General features: G+C 41.7%; 1 protein-coding gene across 4 annotated transcripts in view; it reads left to right on the plus strand.

Annotated features, from left to right (window-relative positions):
* LOC139532243 (gamma-aminobutyric acid receptor subunit beta-3-like) overlaps positions 1-17,426 on the plus strand; it is a 31,162-nt gene extending 13,736 nt beyond the window's left edge. For 2 of the 4 annotated variants that reach the window (XM_071329621.1, XM_071329619.1), the window contains exons 5-10: positions 4,339-4,421; positions 6,280-6,417; positions 8,852-9,004; positions 12,567-12,814; positions 12,985-13,068; positions 13,713-17,426. In XM_071329621.1, the coding sequence (XP_071185722.1) occupies positions 4,339-4,421; positions 6,280-6,417; positions 8,852-9,004; positions 12,567-12,814; positions 12,985-13,068; positions 13,713-14,069 (1,063 nt within the window). In that variant the 3' untranslated portion in view covers positions 14,070-17,426. Of the gene's footprint in view, positions 1-4,338; positions 4,422-6,279; positions 6,418-8,851; positions 9,005-12,566; positions 12,862-12,984; positions 13,069-13,582 lie in introns of all 4 variants that reach the window. The other 2 variants (XM_071329622.1, XM_071329620.1) reach the window with 2 other exon arrangements.
* The last annotated feature ends 259 nt before the right edge of the window (positions 17,427-17,685 follow it).

Genomic DNA, 17,685 nt, shown 5'->3' on the forward strand with positions numbered 1-17,685 from the left:
CCAGGACCTTGAGATGCTTCTTACGGCGCCACTCCTTAGTTGCCCTGGCTGTGTGTTTCGGGTCGTTGTCATGCTGGAAGACCCAGCCACGACCCAGCCACGACCCATCTTCAATGCTCTTACTGAGGGAAGGAGGTTGTTGGCCAAGATCTCGCGATACATGGCCCCATCCATCCTCCCCTCAATACGGTGCAGTCATCCTGTACCCTTTGCAGAAAAGCATCCCCAAAGAATGATGTTTCCACCTCCATGCTTCACGGTTGGGATGGTGTTCTTGGGGTTGTACTCATCCTTCTTCTTCCTCCAAACACGGCGAGTGGAGTTTAGACCAAAAAGCTCTATTTTTGTCTCATCAGACCACATGACCTTCTCCCATTCCTCCTCTGGATCATCCAGATGGTCATTGGCAAACTTCAGACGGGCCTGGACATGCGCTGGCTTGAGCATGTGGACCTTGCGTGCGCTGCAGGATTTTAATCCATGACGGTGTAGTGTGTTACTAATGGTTTTCTTTGAGACTGTGGTCCCAGCTCTCTCCAGGTCATTGACCAGGTCCTGCCGTGTAGTTCTGGGCTGATAACTCACCTTCCTCATGATAATTGATGCCCCACGAGGTGAGATCTTGCATGGAGCCCCAGACCGAGGGTGATTGACCGTCATCTTGAACTTCTTCCATTTTCTAATAATTGCGCCAACAGTTGTTGCCTTCTCACCAAGCTGCTTGCCTATTGTCCTGTAGCCCATCCCAGCCTGTTGCATGTCTACAATTTTATCCCTGATGTCCTTATACAGCTCTCTGGTCTTGGCCATTGTGGAGAGGTTGGAGTCTGTTTGATTGAGTGTGTGGACAGGTGTCTTTTATACAGGTAACGAGTTCAAACAGGTGCAGTTAATACAGGTAATGAGTGGAGAACAGGAGGGCTTCTTAAAGAAAAACTAACAGGTCTGTGAGAGCCGGAATTCTTACTGGTTGGTAGGTGATCAAATACTTATGTCATGCAATAAAATGCAAATTAATTACTTAAAAATCATACAATGTGATTTTCTGGATTTTTGTTTTAGATTCCGTCTCTCACAGTTGAAGTGTACCTATGATAAAAATTACAGACCTCTACATGCTTTGTAAGTAGGAAAACCTTCAAAATCGGCAGTGTATCAAATACTTGTTCTCCCCACTGTATGTGGGTGCATGAGCTTGACCCCGTGTACAGCTCATGTAGAATTGTGTTATTAGTTGTGTGTGGGTGTGTGTGTGTGTGTGTGTGCGTGTGCTTATGTGGATAAGTGTGTGTGGTTGTGAGTGTGCGTGCGTGCATGTACTTCCTGTGTGTGTGTGTGTGTGTGTGTGTGTGTGTGTGTGTGTGTGTGTGTGTGTGTGTGTGTGTGTGTGTGTGTGTGTGTGTGTGTGTGTGTGTGTGTGTGTGTGTGTGTGTGTGTGTGTGTGTGTGTGTGTGTGTGCGCGCATGGTTGCACGTGCGCATCCATCTTGTCTATTAGCTACTAGTTTCTGACAAACACACTCGTCTGGATTTAATGCAATTCTGAGATGACAGTATAGCTATTTGATCGAGCATTCTTATCCATAAAGACATATATGACGTAATGTTTTAGATTGTGGAGCTTGAACTGTCTTAATGGTCACAGCTTCACTAACGGAGTCCAGGAATTCAGCAACTTGTGCAAACATGGTTCGTTTCTGACTTCTTCAAGCCGAGGGCACGTGAGGAAGATCAATCGCTGTTGTACCGGAAATATTCAACCGCATGACCTGACCAAAAGGACAAAGCCCCTAGTGTTCATATCTATACCATTTAACAGACGCTTTTATCCAAAGCGACTTACAGTCATGCGTGCGTACATTTTCCGTATGGGTGGCCCGGGGAACGAACCTATTATCTTGGCGCTGCAACACCCTGCGCCACCAACTGAGCCATACGGGACCACAGTCCACTTGTTATTATCCCAACTCAATCAATCACTCACCCTGAAACATACGGTCCAACTGTGAGTGATAATGTATGGAATGGAATGCCAGAGTAGGATCTCCAGACATTACTATGTGGAATGTTCAGATGTTACATTACCTGTCCAGTAAAGTAACCGAGACGTGAGTGTACAGTGATGATGAGTTCTGGTTCTGAATTTCGTCGTATCTTAAAACTTCTTGTCAATAGGGGGGGCCATTTCGACTTTGTAAAAAATTTGTTCCCAAATTAAACTGCCTCGTACTCAATTCTTGCTCGTACAATATGCATATTATTATTACTATTGGATAGAAAACACTCTCTAGTTTCTAAAACCGTTTGAATTATATCTGTGAGTAAAACAGAACTCGAGTTGGAGCAATCTTCCTGTCAGGAAGTGAGAAATCTGAAATTGGAAACTCTGTTCCTGGGTCAGTTAAATAATTTGCAATTATTCTATTGGTCGACAAGCACTGCATGCGATTTCCCCTAGATGTCAGCAAGCGTTGAGAATTGGAATGTGGTTGCTAGGTAGATCTGAGGCAGTATAAATAGGCTTGGCACGAGGGGTGCACCCTTTTCATCGTTCGCCATGACGCAAGACAGACCTCAGGATGGCATTCTGAGAAGCTCACGTTATCGGCGTTAGATATATCCGGCTCTGATTTTATTCGATATAGGTGTTAGAAACATCATAACGTAGTTATTTTAAACCGAGTTATATCAGTTTATATGAGTATATTGCGATTTTCTGAATTTTCTTTGTCCTGCGTTTTGAAGAGTTGGGCATGTCTGGGCCACATAGCTAATGTTTGCTGCTAATTACACGGTTGAAGACAACATTCTACAGCCGAGCAACGATTATTATGGACAAAGGACAACTTGCCCAAGATTCTGATGGAAGCTCATCAAAAAGTAAGAACTATTTATGATGTTAATTCATTGTTCTGTTGAAAAATGTAAAACTACTATTCCGCCATTAATTTCGGTGCGGTCTCGCTTTAACGCACGCTGTATGTCGTAGTAACGTTAATTTTAAAAATCTAACACAGAGGTTGCATTAAGAACTAATGTATCTTTCATTTGCTGTCCAACCTGTATTTTTTAGTCAAGTTTATGATTAGTTATTGATTAGATTAGGTGCCTCTCCAAGATGGCGCCGGACAGATTGCTTGAAGTTTGGCTACTAATCACATTGTATAACCACGATTTGTGCCGCTACATTTTCGAACAAACCCTATATGCATTGTGTAATATGATGTTACAGGACTGTCATCTGATGAAGTTTATGAAGGTTAGTCAAAAATTATATATCTTTTGCTGGTTTGTTACGATCGCTAACCTTTGCTGCTGGTAAATGGCTTGTGTTTCTGGCTATTGTGGTAAGCTAATATAATGCTATATTGTGTTTTCGCTGTAAAACACTTAAAAAATCGGAAATATTGGCTGGATTCACAAGATGTTTGTCTTTCATTTGCTGTACACCATATATTTTTCAGAAATGTTTTATGATGAGTATTTAAGTATTTGACGTTGGTCTCTGTAATTATTCTGGCTGCTTCGGCGCTATTTCAGATTGCAGCTGCAATGTAGAACTGTGATTTATACCTGAAATATGCACATTTTTCTAACAAAACATATGCTATACAATAAATATGTTATCAGACTGTCATCTGATGAAGTTGTTTCTTGGTTAGTGACTATTTCTATCTTTATTTGGTCGAATTTGTGATAGCTACCTATGCAGGAAAAAAATGGTGGAGAAAAAAAAGTTGTGTCTTTTGCTATGGTGGTTAGCTAATAGAAATACATATTGTGTCTTCCCTGTAAAACATTTTAAAAATCAGAAATGATGGCTGGATTCACAAGATGTGTATCTTTCATTTGGTGTCTTGGACTTGTGATTTCATGAACATTTTATTATATGATATCCCTGTGGCTTTAGGCTAGGCTATGCTAGTCAGCTTTTTTGATGGGGGGGATCCCGGATCCGGGTTTGTGACTCGTTAGAGGTTTTAAGGTAATCTGGTCTACCTGGCTGAACCTAATACCAACTGCACATATATATGCACATATATAGTTTCTCTTCAACAATTATAGTCTATACTGGAATGTATTCAGTTTCAGCTCTTCTTGCTTACAAGTGGGAACAGAGAGCTGTCCTTTCTCTCTGTGGAGTTGACTGTGGTTATTCAGGAGATCATAACGTCACGGTGAATAACATTACACTGTAATTATATGGTTTCATGCACAGATGAGAAGTTAAGGTGGATCCACAGCAGACACTCTGGATGGAGAATGTGTGTGTGGGCTCCGGTAAAGCTTAAGTTAATGTGATCCTCTTCCCCCTTGTGTGTGTGTGTGTTGACCTCAGGATCACAACGACGGCAGCCTGTATGATGGACCTGAGGAGGTACCCTCTGGACGAGCAGAACTGCACTCTGGAGATCGAGAGCTGTGAGTGACCTCAATACCATCAATCTCTGAAATGACTATTTCAGTATTACATTTCAGTATTTCAATATTTCAGTATAAAAAAGAAATCAAGTGTAAGATTTCAGTATAAGTACTATTTATAAACTCAGCAAAAAAAGAAACGTCCCTTTTTCAGGACCCTGTCTTTCAAAGATAATTTGTAAAAATTCAAATAACTTCACAGATCTTCATTGTGAAGGGTTTAACACTGCTTCCCATGCTTGTTTAATGAACCATTAACAGTTAATGAACATGCACCTGTGGAACGGTCGTGAAGACACTAACAGCTTACAGACCGGAGGCAATTAAGGTCACAGTTATGAAAACTTAGGACACTGAAGAGGCCTTTTTACTGACTCTGAAAAACACCAAAAGAAAGATACCCAGGGTCCCTGCTCATCTGCGTGAACGTGACTTAGGCATGCTGCGAGGAGGCATGAGGACTGCAGATGTGGCCAGGGCAATAAATTGCAATGTCCGTACTGTGAGACGTCTAAGACAGCGCTACAGGGAGACAGGATGGACAGCTGATCGTCCTCACAGTGGCAGACCACGTGTAACAACACCTGCACAGGATCGGTACATCCGAACATCACACCTGCAGGACAGGTACAGGATGGCAACAACAACTGCCCGAGTTGTTATACCAGGAACGCATAATCCCTCCATCAGTGCTCAGACTGTTCCCAATAGGCTGAGAGAGGCTGGACTGAGAGCTTGTAGGCCTGTTGTAAGGCAGGTCCTCACTAGACATCACCGGCGACAACGTCGCTTATGGGCACAAACCCACCATCGCTGGACCAGACAGGACTGGCAAAAGGTGCTCTTCACAGTACTTACTGCAGCTGGTGGCCACACCAGATACTGACTGTTACTTTAGATTTTGACCCCCCCCCCCCTTTGAAACAAAAATTGACTCCCTGGGTGTGGTCGGAGTGGGGAGGGGAAAACGGAAAACTGTTAATGGCAGAGATGTTTGGAACTCTCTTTCTTATTCGTCTATGATACTATTTTACCACATGGTGATGTCACCAGGAAGGCCAAAACTCCATGCCACCAAAACAGGCTGAAATTTCAGGCGATCTTTTCAAATAACTCCTACGCTAAAAGGCTATTATCATAATTTTCACAATTTCAGAGTATTATTGCAACCTTTGAATGTGGAAATAAACACTGATTATACAAGCATTAGGAACACCTTCCTAATATTGAGTTGAACCCCCCCATCATAACAGCCTCAATTTGTCGGGGCAAGGACTCAATTCATCGAGGCAAGGACATCCAGCCAACTTGACAGTTGTGTCAAGTTGGCTGGATGTCCTTTGGGTGGTGGACCATTCTTGATACACATTGGAAACTGTCGAGCATGAAAAACCCAGCAGCTTTGCAGTTTCTGACACAAACAGGTGTGCCTGGCACCTACTTGCATACCCCGTTCAAAGGCACTTACATTTTTTGTCTTGCCCATTCACCATCTGAATGGCACATATACACATTGCCATGTCTCATTTATCTCAATGCTTAAAAATCCTTCTTTAACCTGTCTCCTCCCCTTCGTCTACACTGATTGAAGTGGATTTAACAAGTAACTTCAACAATGGAGCATAGCTTTCACCTGGATTCGCCAGGTCAGTCTATGTCATGGAAAGAGCAGGTGTTCTTATTGTTTTGTATACTCAGTGTATATAAAACACAGGCAAATCATGTTTTTGATGGCACTGGGCCTTTTTAGCAGTTCAATTGAGTGAGTGGAGATTTAATGATCTGTGACTTAGTTTCGTCACATGGTATCCAACTCCAGTAGGTTCATTCTAACCCTGTCTTTCTTTCTGTGGTTCAGATGGATACACGACAGATGACATTGAGTTCTACTGGAAGGGAGGAGACAATGCGGTGACGGGGGTGACACGCATTGAGCTGCCACAGTTCTCCATAGTGGACTACAAGCTGGTGTCCAGAAACGTTGTCTTTTCCACAGGTAAAGCCCTTTTTAAAAAAAAATCACATTCTCAGAAAACACAAATCTTTACCATGTTATTTTCCATTTCGCTTTTTACCCAACCAGTGCTCCACTATGAAACTCCTCACTGCTACTTCAGTTTTCTAGTGGCTGTATCTTCCAGTTCGGATGAAATGTTATCGGTATCCTTGACATCATTTGGTGCGTGGGTGCGTGCATGTCCGTGTATGCGGGCACATGCATGTCAGGTTGTGAGAGTTTGTATTTACAGTATATGCACTTGCTTGTATGTGAGAACCCCTCACCATCCCTACCTTTTATTTGAGTCCCTGATGGCAGCCATTAAAGTTTACTGTCCAGTCTGGCCCCCTCTATACTCTTTCCCCTCTCCCTGGCTCCTCAGTGTGGCCCCCTGTCTCCCCTCTCCCTGGCTCCTCTGAGGACCCCTGCATCATACTTCAAAGGCCTGTCTCCCTCCCCGAGCCTGGCTAAAGACCAACTTTCCTCCATGTGCTGCTGTTGCTTGCTTCACTCACACAGACCCACACAGGAGCAGTGAATGATGGTAGGATGGCAATTACCCAGCTGTTTTCTTCAGCTCTTTAAAAGAGAGACACCATGGAGGAGCAGCCTGGGAAACAGGGCATCAGAAATGTACGTGGAAAATCAGGCCCAGAGCATCAATTTTTCTCCTCCAAGCTCACAAGGAAACATTGCCATAATGATTTAAAGTTTCAAGTTTTAATGTCATGTGCACGAGTTCAGTGAAATGCCTTTCTTGAACCCAACAATGCAGTCATCAATAACAATGTAGTGCTACAAATGACAAAAAAACACACAGGAAATAGAAATAAGAAAAACACAAGAAAGTAAGTAAGCATACTTTATACAGGGTCAGTCAGTTCCAGTACCATATTTACAATGTGCAGTGATACTGGAGGGGTAGAGGTAGAGGTAGACATTATGAGAGTTTTCACGTCGTGGTCGTCATGGATGTTGTCATGGTTACCATATCACCATCATCAACACCATCCTCCTATTCCGTCCTCTCCTCTCCTCCTCCTCATCCCCCTCTTCCTCCTCCTCATAACATACGGTGTACTCTCCCACTCGCTGACAAACGTCCAGAGACACAGCTAGTGTGAACGCTTAGTTGCACACCTACATCCTCTGTATCACTAATCTTCTTTCAACACCTACTTTCGCCTCCCACTATTTCTCTCATAATGTTACCATTCTTAAAGGGACAGTTCCCTTCCATGACGAATGTGCCTCATCTCACGTATATAGTACATGGACAGCAATCCATGGATCCAGATAGTTTGTGATCCGAGAGTTTTGATTGGTTTGTTTAGGAATTGTCGTGTGCAAATCAATGGGAGTGGTATGATCCATGTTAGCGTGATTCAAATCCCATGCTTAAATAAATAGCCAGAATGAATACACCCCTGATCACACAAACACAGTTCACTTTCATGGCAGCCACATTGTATTCCTTCTCGCATCTATGGGCTCTCCTGCTCTCACCTTTTCCCTTCGCTTGTGGACTTCAATGCACAACACATCAGCTGTATGAGACCAGGCGAAAAAACCTTTACAAGCCAAACCAAATCATAACCTCTACACACAGCCTACATCGTTGTCACCATATTAGCTAAAGTAACGTCATCAGTCCAACAGTTGCAAACAAGAGTGTCTATTGGACAAATTCAGGTATGTTAATCCCCGTTTCATTCCATTTAAGAAACGTATTTTTAGGTCAACTTGTCGTAGTAACAGTGGTGTATCGCTTAGAGGTGTACAACTGACACCCTTGAGTTCCGCATTCCTTCTGGTACTCATTTGTCCTTGGCTCTTAATGGATCAATAAGTGTCATTGATTGGCTGAGGAGTCCACACACTTGGATACCCAGATGTTAAATCGTCTCTGATTAACAAGGCAAGACATGGACGAAAACCAGCAGACGCTACGACCCTTGAGGACCAGAGTCATGCATCACTGGTTTAATGCTATACAGAGAGGAAGGAATGTGCAATATACATTCAACTCAAATGGTCATTTATGACGACAGATATGTGATGAATCATAAAGTGTGTTTTTCATAAGCCAGGTCAGAGAAGAAATACATACATTACCAAATGCCTAACATATCAAGCGCCAAGACTTTTATACATGCATAAATTATAAAATAATATATGTCGATTGAAAGTGCAACATTTTCTATCATCACAGTTAGTATTGAAATATTTTATTATTTGCCTCGCATTCATAGCCAACGTGTGTCAAATTGTTGTGAAGTATGGTTCAAGGATGCTTGTTTCCATGGTGATACATCCAACCCATGCTGCCATTGCCATAGAAACAAAAACAAAAACACGAGGTGTTCCAGTATGCTCCTCGAACCAAGAAGTCGTTCATTCTATTCAACCTCTCAACATCCTGTTTTCATAGGTGCCTACCCACGACTGTCTTTGAGCTTCAAGCTAAAGAGGAACATTGGCTACTTTATCCTGCAGACCTACATGCCCTCCATCCTGATCACCATCTTGTCCTGGGTCTCCTTCTGGATCAATTACGATGCCTCGGCTGCAAGAGTGGCATTAGGTAGGTGTACAAGCACCATATGTTACACATTGTACAATATTAACAAGTATCTGAATCCCGTTTCCCTATTATTGTGACTGATCCCAACATCCCACTAGTTATACAGTCTTAGAAAAAAAGGTGCTATCTTGAACTAAAAAGGGTTATTCGGCTGTCCCCATAGGATAAGCCTTTGAATAACCCTTTTTGGTTCCAGGTAGAACCCTTTTGCATTCCATGTAGAACACTTTCCACAGATGGTTCTACATGGAACCAAAAAGAGTTCTTCTACCTGGAACCAAAAAGGGGACAACCGAAGAAAGCTTTTGGAACCCTTTTGTAGGGTCACAAAAACAGTCTAGTCCATGAGATAATTATATTCTAATTCTATTTTGATGGTCTACTCTGTATTACTGAATGGACAGATTCCCCTGCACTCTCTCATGAACATAAAGCAGAGAAATGGGAGGTCTTTGCAAAGGCATGCAATATCCGGTGGCTTGCTAATAAGGAGTCCACCAGAGAAAAACATTAACTCCCTCAGTGATGGATCGTTATGGGATTTCCCTTGCCACCCAGAAGGGTGCTTTGTGGAGGCTGCATGCCGGTAAGAGCAGCAATCAAGATATCAATGCAGTGGGAAAACAATTGAATTGTTTGAAGGTAAAATTGATTAGGGAGCAGTGTTACAGTGAATTCCAAATCCAGACGACCCACTTGGCCCTAATCTTGTTCCAGCACATTTTCTTCACTCTCTCGTGGTGTACCTTCACTCAATAACTCTGAGCAAAAGAAATGAAACTCCCCATTCAGTTTCAGTATGTACATTTTAGCAGACTCTCTTATCCTGAGCGATTTTAAAGTAGTGAGTGCATACATTTTCATTTACATTTTTTTTTTCATACTGGTCTCCCATGGGATTTGAACCCACAAACCTGCGTGTTGCAAGCATCATGCTCTACCAGCTGAGCCACACAGGCCCTACAGTGTGTTCAGTGTAGCTCACCTTCTGCATGCGTTCAGTGGTGTACAGGATGCAAGGTGCAGGTAAAGCAGGGTAACCTGGCTAACCAGGTTACAGGGTAACCTGTAACCTGGACCTGTACATGCAGTGTTCAGCGATGTAACACTCCGAAAGTTTGTTCAAAGTACCAGAGCTGTTCCGTGTACTGGTGCTGTTTAAAGTACTGTATTCCTTTGGTTAATGTCCTCTAGAGTTGCTAAGGCTCTGTGATCGTACTTCCTTACTTTTAGACTAGAGTATCTTCTGACACTTAGAGACACTTATGTGTGGACCAAATCTCATTTCTTGATAACCTCGTAACCCCCAATTTCAGAGAACAGACGATGGGAATAATGTATCGATAATGCCGTTAGCAAGCAGAGTGCTACAGGATCTGAAATGCGCGATGCTTTAGTGGCTCCTTCGTAATGATTATGCAGCAGAAATAGAGTAGGGAGGCTGTCGGAAACATAAAATGAGATAGACATTAAAGGAGCAGTCTGGGATTGGTGGATCCATTTTTGAACTTTTAAATGAGTGTATATATATATATATACCCATTGATTCTTATAAATGCCTCATGAGCTTACTGTCGTACCCCATCAGAAACCAATGTATTGGCTTGTTTTATGCCATAGTTTGTAAACAATGTAATGGTAAACATACACTGTATAGCCTAAAAACATGGCTGCAACTATCATTTTGGTATCATGTATGGTCAGTCCTTAGCACTAAAGTGACTTACAGTCATGCGTGCATACATTTGACATATGGGTGGCCCTGGGAATTTAACCCACAACCCTGGCAGTGCAAGTGCTATGCTCTACCAACTGAGCCATACAGGGCCACATACTGTAGGCTCTATAGCACAGTATAGGCTCTATACCACAGTAATTACCAGTAGACTAACCCATATAGTTCATTGTTTAGTAGCAGACCAGTATGTTAGCAGATGTGGAGTACTTATCACTTTCTCACTCTGGGAGGTACTATTTAAATGCAAAATGCCTGACATTTTTTCCTTTGAAAGTGGCTAGAGAGAGCGAGAGAGAGAGTGAGAGAGCGAGAGAGAAGAGAGGAGAGAGAGAGAGAGAGAGAGAGAGAGAGAGAGAGAGAGAGAGAGAGAGAGAGAGAGAGAGAGAGAGAGAGAGAGAGAGAGAGAGAGAGAGAGAGAGAGAGAGAGAGAGAGAGAGAGAGAGAGAGAGAGAGAGAGAGAGAGAGAGAGAGAGAGAGAGAGAGAGAGAGAGAGAGAGAGAGAGAGAGAGAGAGAGAGAGAGAGAGAGAGAGAGAGAGAGAGAGAGAGGCTCCATAAAAATATATTTATCCCCAGAGAGTCCGGTCTCCTGATGAAAAAGAAGGGAGGCCCACGGGCACATGGCCCTGTGATTAAATTGTCAGGTCGGCGGGTGCAGTGAAGGACAGAGAGTAATAGAACCACAGAGGGAACACCGATAAAGAACATGGCTGCCGTTCAGCAAAACCCCAGAGATCGCTGCAATGAATAAAAGCAAAAGGGGAGAATGCTGCTGTTCCTCAGAGAGAGAAAAACACACACACACACACACACACACACACACACACACACACACACACACACACACACACACACACACACACACACACACACACACACACAGCAAACCCATAATACTTAAAACTGTCTCCTTTAATGTTCCAATAAATCAAGGAAAGGGCCAGATTGATCCTACACTCTAACTACCTCCAATGTTGCTTTATGACAGTACTAGCTACTGATGCACATGGTTTATATTTCTTGTAAAAGAAAATACATGTTACTATTTTGCTGGATGTCAGTTTTCCTACATATGTGTTTCTGCATGGACAACAGATAAAGCATGTGCAAAGAATGCATTGTTTCCATTTAGGGGCCTTTCTTTAGGACAGAATGTGTAGTATAATTAACATGAGACATTCAATTCAACTCCTTCCATGGTTAAAATGTCACTCACAGCTGGAGGCTGAATGTACACAATTATTCAACGAGTTATTTGAGGTTGGTGGTGTCCGAGGGGCAAGTAGAGGACTAACTTTTGAATTTCTATTCGGGGAGATTATTATCTCCGATTTTGGCTCAGAGCACAACAAGACTACCAAGTCCCATTCGTTATATACTGTAGCCAACTCTTCTACCATTGTCACGCCTTGCATGTTTTGGAGGAGGAGTTAATTGGCCAAAGCACAAACAGACTGAGCACCAGGCTACAACGAGGCAATCCGAGGCTAAAATTCTGTCAAATAATATTCCCCTCTGTTCTGGGAAGTGGTTTGGTTGGAACATAAGTACAAATAATTAGTAGACTGCAAATTGACCACAAGAATCTCAAACAGACATAATGTTTGACTAAAACATAATTCTTTCAAACCTTGCTTACATTTGTATATGATCACGTGTCTCTCCATTAAGCATGGGGCTACTTGGGAACAGATTGATTTAATTAAAATCACTTGGAGCTGATATCCTGGCTTTTTTACAGTCTTTATGTCCAACAATGAACATTTCTCAGAAAACTTGGGGGGCCAATTGGGGAACCCTGCCTTAAACTGTCAGTTGTAATCCAGGGATCACCACTGTGCTCACCATGACCACCATCAACACCCATCTGAGAGAGACGCTCCCCAAGATCCCCTACGTCAAGGCCATCGACATGTACCTGATGGGCTGCTTCGTCATGGTCTTCCTGGCCCTGCTGGAGTACGCCTTCGTCAACTACATCTTCTTCGGCCGTGGACCACAGATGCAGAAGAAGCTGGCAGAGAAAGCCGAGAGGGCCAACAACGAGAGGGCGGCCAAATATGACACCAATCGGGTAAGTCTTCATGAAGATCTCTGTCGAGACGCTCTAACTTCTTCAAAGTTCTTCCAAGTTTCTTGGGTTTCAGGTTAAGAAGTTGTCGGGCGTTATCTTTGCGGTCCGCACACTCTTACGACGGCAGATCAGAAATTCTATAAATATGGTGTTGTGTTTCTTGTGGTTAGTCTCCTCAGGAAGGAGGTAAAACGTCATCTCTTAAGCTGACTAAGCAGCCTAATAGAGCAAAAACGCTCCGTGTCTCACAGTCGGTGAGTCTTGACCAACGGACACCTATTTTTTCACTATCTGTCTGACTTGTTTGTCACAATTGACTGACATTACATTTTTGTTTTTTTTCATGTCCGCATGAGAATTTAATGAGTCTGTACGTGTCGCTTGTTACCCAAGTTGTCATTGTCCTTTTTTCAACTTCTGGTTTGACATTTGCACGTCCAATGCAAGTCTGCAAGCCCTATGTTCTGTAGTGTTGCTACAAAACAGATATTGTGCTGTGTTATCCATTCAAACGTTCATTCAAAGTGACTTCTTCTCATTCCTACATAGTCTCATATCCTGATTCTCCAATGTATGTCATTGGTCTAAATCAGTGGTTCTCAATCCTGGTCCTGGGGACCCAAAGGGGTGCACATTTTTGTTTTTGCCCTAGCACTACACAGCTGATTCAAATGATCAACTCATCAAAAGGCTTTTGATGATTTGAATCAGGTGTGTAGTGCTAGGGCAAAAACTAAAATGTGCACCCCTTTGGGTCCCCAGGACCAGGTTGAGAACCACAGGTCTAAATGGGTCTATAATGAACATAGTTCCGGTTCTCATCTCAACCTGTCCAGAGCAGGACCATCATGTTGTCGTAGCTCCAGATCATGCATCAATCCTCTACTTCTATCTCCAGGCGGAGTCCCACGGTAATATCCTGCTGACCACCCTGGAGATCCACAACGAGGTGGCAGGAAATGAGGTCACCACCAGCCTGGCGGACAGCAGGAACTCCTCCGTCATGGGATTTGACAACACCAGCACAGGTACCGGCGTCCAGTGCAGGAAGGCGAGCCGGGCCTCGGGTCCTCGCCACAGCCTCGACAGGAACGCCCAGCTCAAGAGGCACAAACTGCGGCGGCGCTCGTCGCAGCTCAAAATCAAAATCCCTGACCTGACGGACGTAAACGCCATCGACAGGTGGTCGCGGATTATCTTCCCCTCCGTTTTCTCCCTCTTTAATTTAATCTACTGGATGTATTATGTCAACTGATTGACTGATTTTAGGGTTAGGTGGTGTTGTCATATTTTTTCCCTCCTTTTTTTTTACGTGATAGGAAATGTTTTGCTATCGAAAAACAAAGGACTGCCTCTATGTAACACGGACAAACTGCTTTGACCCCTTTGTTAAAGTTTTTATATTTGCAGTCGTACTCAAATTGTGGATTGCGGTGGATTGCTAATTCTTAAAACTTTGTACAGAACTATGTAGATAAATACCCATACTGTAGGACTGGGACTGTATACTTCCCAGTCTTTTTGCCCTCTCTGCAGTTTGATAATGGAGATCTTTATACCCAATTCAATATGTGCAATTTGCAAGAAAGAAAAGGTAACCATAACATTTTTTTTTTTTTTAACAAACCCAAATAAAATACAAATGTTATGTAATGTATTATGCATATACACAATTAATTGTAATGTATACTTTATCATTATTTACATATTATTTGTTATGAATGCGGATCAATGCAAAAATATATACTCATGTTTTGTGATGCTTGCCATCTTTATCACGTATATATATTTTTTGTCTTGGTCAGATAATATCATTTTCAAGTGCACATACAGTATTTGCATATTTTACAGTGAAGTGGTCCTGTTTATGTATGTCTATACAGTGTATTATTATTATTAGTAGTAATAGTAGTAGTAGTATTGCTATTATTATTAATACTATTATCATTATTATTACATACTCAACTATAACATTTTAACACAGGTGAAAATTAATGTCTACTGTTGAGGGTTATAATATCTCAGGTTCTGGATTTTGCTAATTGGCATCCATTACGTTTTCAAAATCCTGTCAAACAGTCTTGAAATTGGAATATTGATTGGTAATCGAAACATACCCATCACTGCCCTCAATGAATCTGTCACGGTTCACATCTTTTCTATTTGATATTGTGAATGCTTGACAGGATTTCACTCAGTAAATTGACGGCATTCCTATAAATCAGCTCCATCTTTGATCGCTGTCGAACTCTCCTGCCAACGGCCTTGTGCTATATACTGTATAACATGTCTTTGTGAAATATTCGGATATTTTTGTAAGGTGTAACGTTGACTATAACTACAGTATGTTAACTCCCTCTGTTGCACACTAGCATTGTAGGAAATAGATTCCCTCTGTTCACAACATTCCATGGAAGTGGCAGGGTTGAGGGTTTGTTTGGTTTGGAGCATTTGGCTGATCTGTACTGCTGAAATGACCTCCAAATGTAAATATAATGTATATAACAGATTTGATGTAAGTGTGCACATTTTTATTTGGAGTTGTCTAATTAGTTGTCTGTTTTAAAAGACAATGTGAAATACCGATGACATTTCTGTCCTCTTTAAATGCTTGAAAATCTATTGAATTAACATATTGTTTTTATTTTTTATTCCTTTCTTCAGATTTATAAGCAATGAATGCCATGAGAGACTATCTATCAAATGCACAGCCAATATAAATAATACAACAAAACGCATTGTAAATCAAGGGCATTGTGACCGCTGATAACGGCATAGCGTCATCATCCATTTCTATATTTCTATAATCTACTCTGCACAGCTATCAAAGAAGCACATACGTTGTATTAGTCTCTCAGTATACAACTGATGCATGAATTCTGTTCTACAGGGCAAGGACAACGAGCCATAATCATTAGATTGTAACAAAACGTCGAACACATCCCATTAGGATATGTAATCAACGGCATGGAAGTAGCTAATATTTGGTGAAACATTGCCATTGTTCATATCATGCTGCTCTGGGCGAGAGAACATGCCAAGATGGCACTGTCTCTTGTTTCTCTATGCATGTTATATCGCATGAGTAGTGGCGATTAGAAAAAGAACCTTAACCCCTATCATCTTACACCTGTATCTCAGGTTACAAGTACAGTTCAAGAGATTGTGATAAACTGCCATTCTCTGGTTGGTTACAGAGCAACCAGCCTGGGGTCAATGGCTGGGATTCACAACGACAGTCTTCAAATATATAACACATTTATATACGCATAAAGAATAAATTGTGCGCCCATGTATTTTACCATTACCAACTTGCAGCCAATTGCTTATAGTAGTGACATGTATCTCTGGTATGTAAATATACTTTGCTACTTGATCATTAAGCTTGTTGTGTGTTTTGGGTTTGAGTGATATAATGGTAGAGTGTGTGTGGTTACACACGCTGGCCTTTAAACAGTTACAGACCCTGGGGTTTTTCTTCTCTACTGTGTAGATGAGGCAGTGTTGGCTGGGTCTTGGTGTAAGATGACTAATATCCCTTGTTCTTGGTGTAAGATAGGAAATATCTCTTGGTCTTGGTGTAAGATGAGTCATTTCTCTTGGTCTTGGTGCAAGATGAATAAAATATATTGGTCTTGGTGCAAGATGAATAAAATATCTTGGTCTTGGTGTAAGATGAATAAAATATCTTGGTCTTGGTGCAAGATGAATAAAATATCTTGGTCTTGGTGCAAGATGAATAAAATATCTTGGTCTTGGTGTAAGATGAATAAAATATCTTGGTCTTGGTGTAAGATTAATAAAATATCTTGGTCTTGGTGTAAGATGAGTCATTTCTCTTGGTCTTGGTGCAAGATGAATAAAATATCTTGGTCTTGGTGTAAGATGAGTCATTTCTCTTGGTCTTGGTGTAAGATGAGTCATTTCTCTTGGTCTTGGTGCAAGATGAATAAAATATCTTGGTCTTGGTGCAAGATGAATAAAATATCTTGGTCTTGGTGCAAGATGAATAAAATATCTTGGTCTTGGTGTAAGATGAGTAATCTTTCCCGAGATGCAAAGACTTGAGTTAGCCCTTCAGAGCTAATGCCTAGTCTTTAGCTCAGAGGGCTAACACAGTCTTGTGGCATTCAAGAGACCTGGGTTTGAATCCCGGTCAGTCACATTGGCACATTCAATCTGACACTGTTTCATGCATTATGTGCACTCATCGTTGCTGGCTTCTAATGTTGTCTGGCCCATTATGGAATGTCAACATGTTCTGTTCTGCCATAAATGTATTTAGGTATAGATATCTGTGTTTGTTTTTCTCCCTTACTTCTTTAGGTTATAATGTTGCTCTATTAATGAAATAATATTAATTGTATGACAGCAATATCGGGTTTTGCATCCATTCAAATCAATGCTTTCTGTAACACATCTGTTATACGCTATAGCAACAGGATGAACAATGGACAGACTTCAGAGGCGACATTTCTTGTTCTTGATGCATTTCTGTTGAATGATTGAATCTAGACAAAACCCAATAGTTTATGATTTATATGTCAGGTGAAGATAAACAAATGATTACCAGTATTCCTGGATTGTGATTAAAACTGTATTCATCAATGAATTTGTGTGTGTTGGATGTTGGATGTTCTGATATGCCTTCGGCGACTTTAAATGCACAAAATAGGTGTTCATAGCCGTGTACACTGAATAGAATTGCAGTCTACACATGTACACACACACATGTACACACACACACACGGAAGTGTTGTTTTTTCAATACTCAAAAGGGTTCATTTAACACCGGATTAGTGGGATTCATGTGTACACTGAAAGTGTTACATTTAGCACTGTCCCAGTTTAATTTGCTATCTACAATTATG

Source organism: Salvelinus alpinus, chromosome 10 (assembly GCF_045679555.1).
Source record: "Salvelinus alpinus chromosome 10, SLU_Salpinus.1, whole genome shotgun sequence".
NCBI lineage: Eukaryota > Metazoa > Chordata > Actinopteri > Salmoniformes > Salmonidae > Salvelinus > Salvelinus alpinus.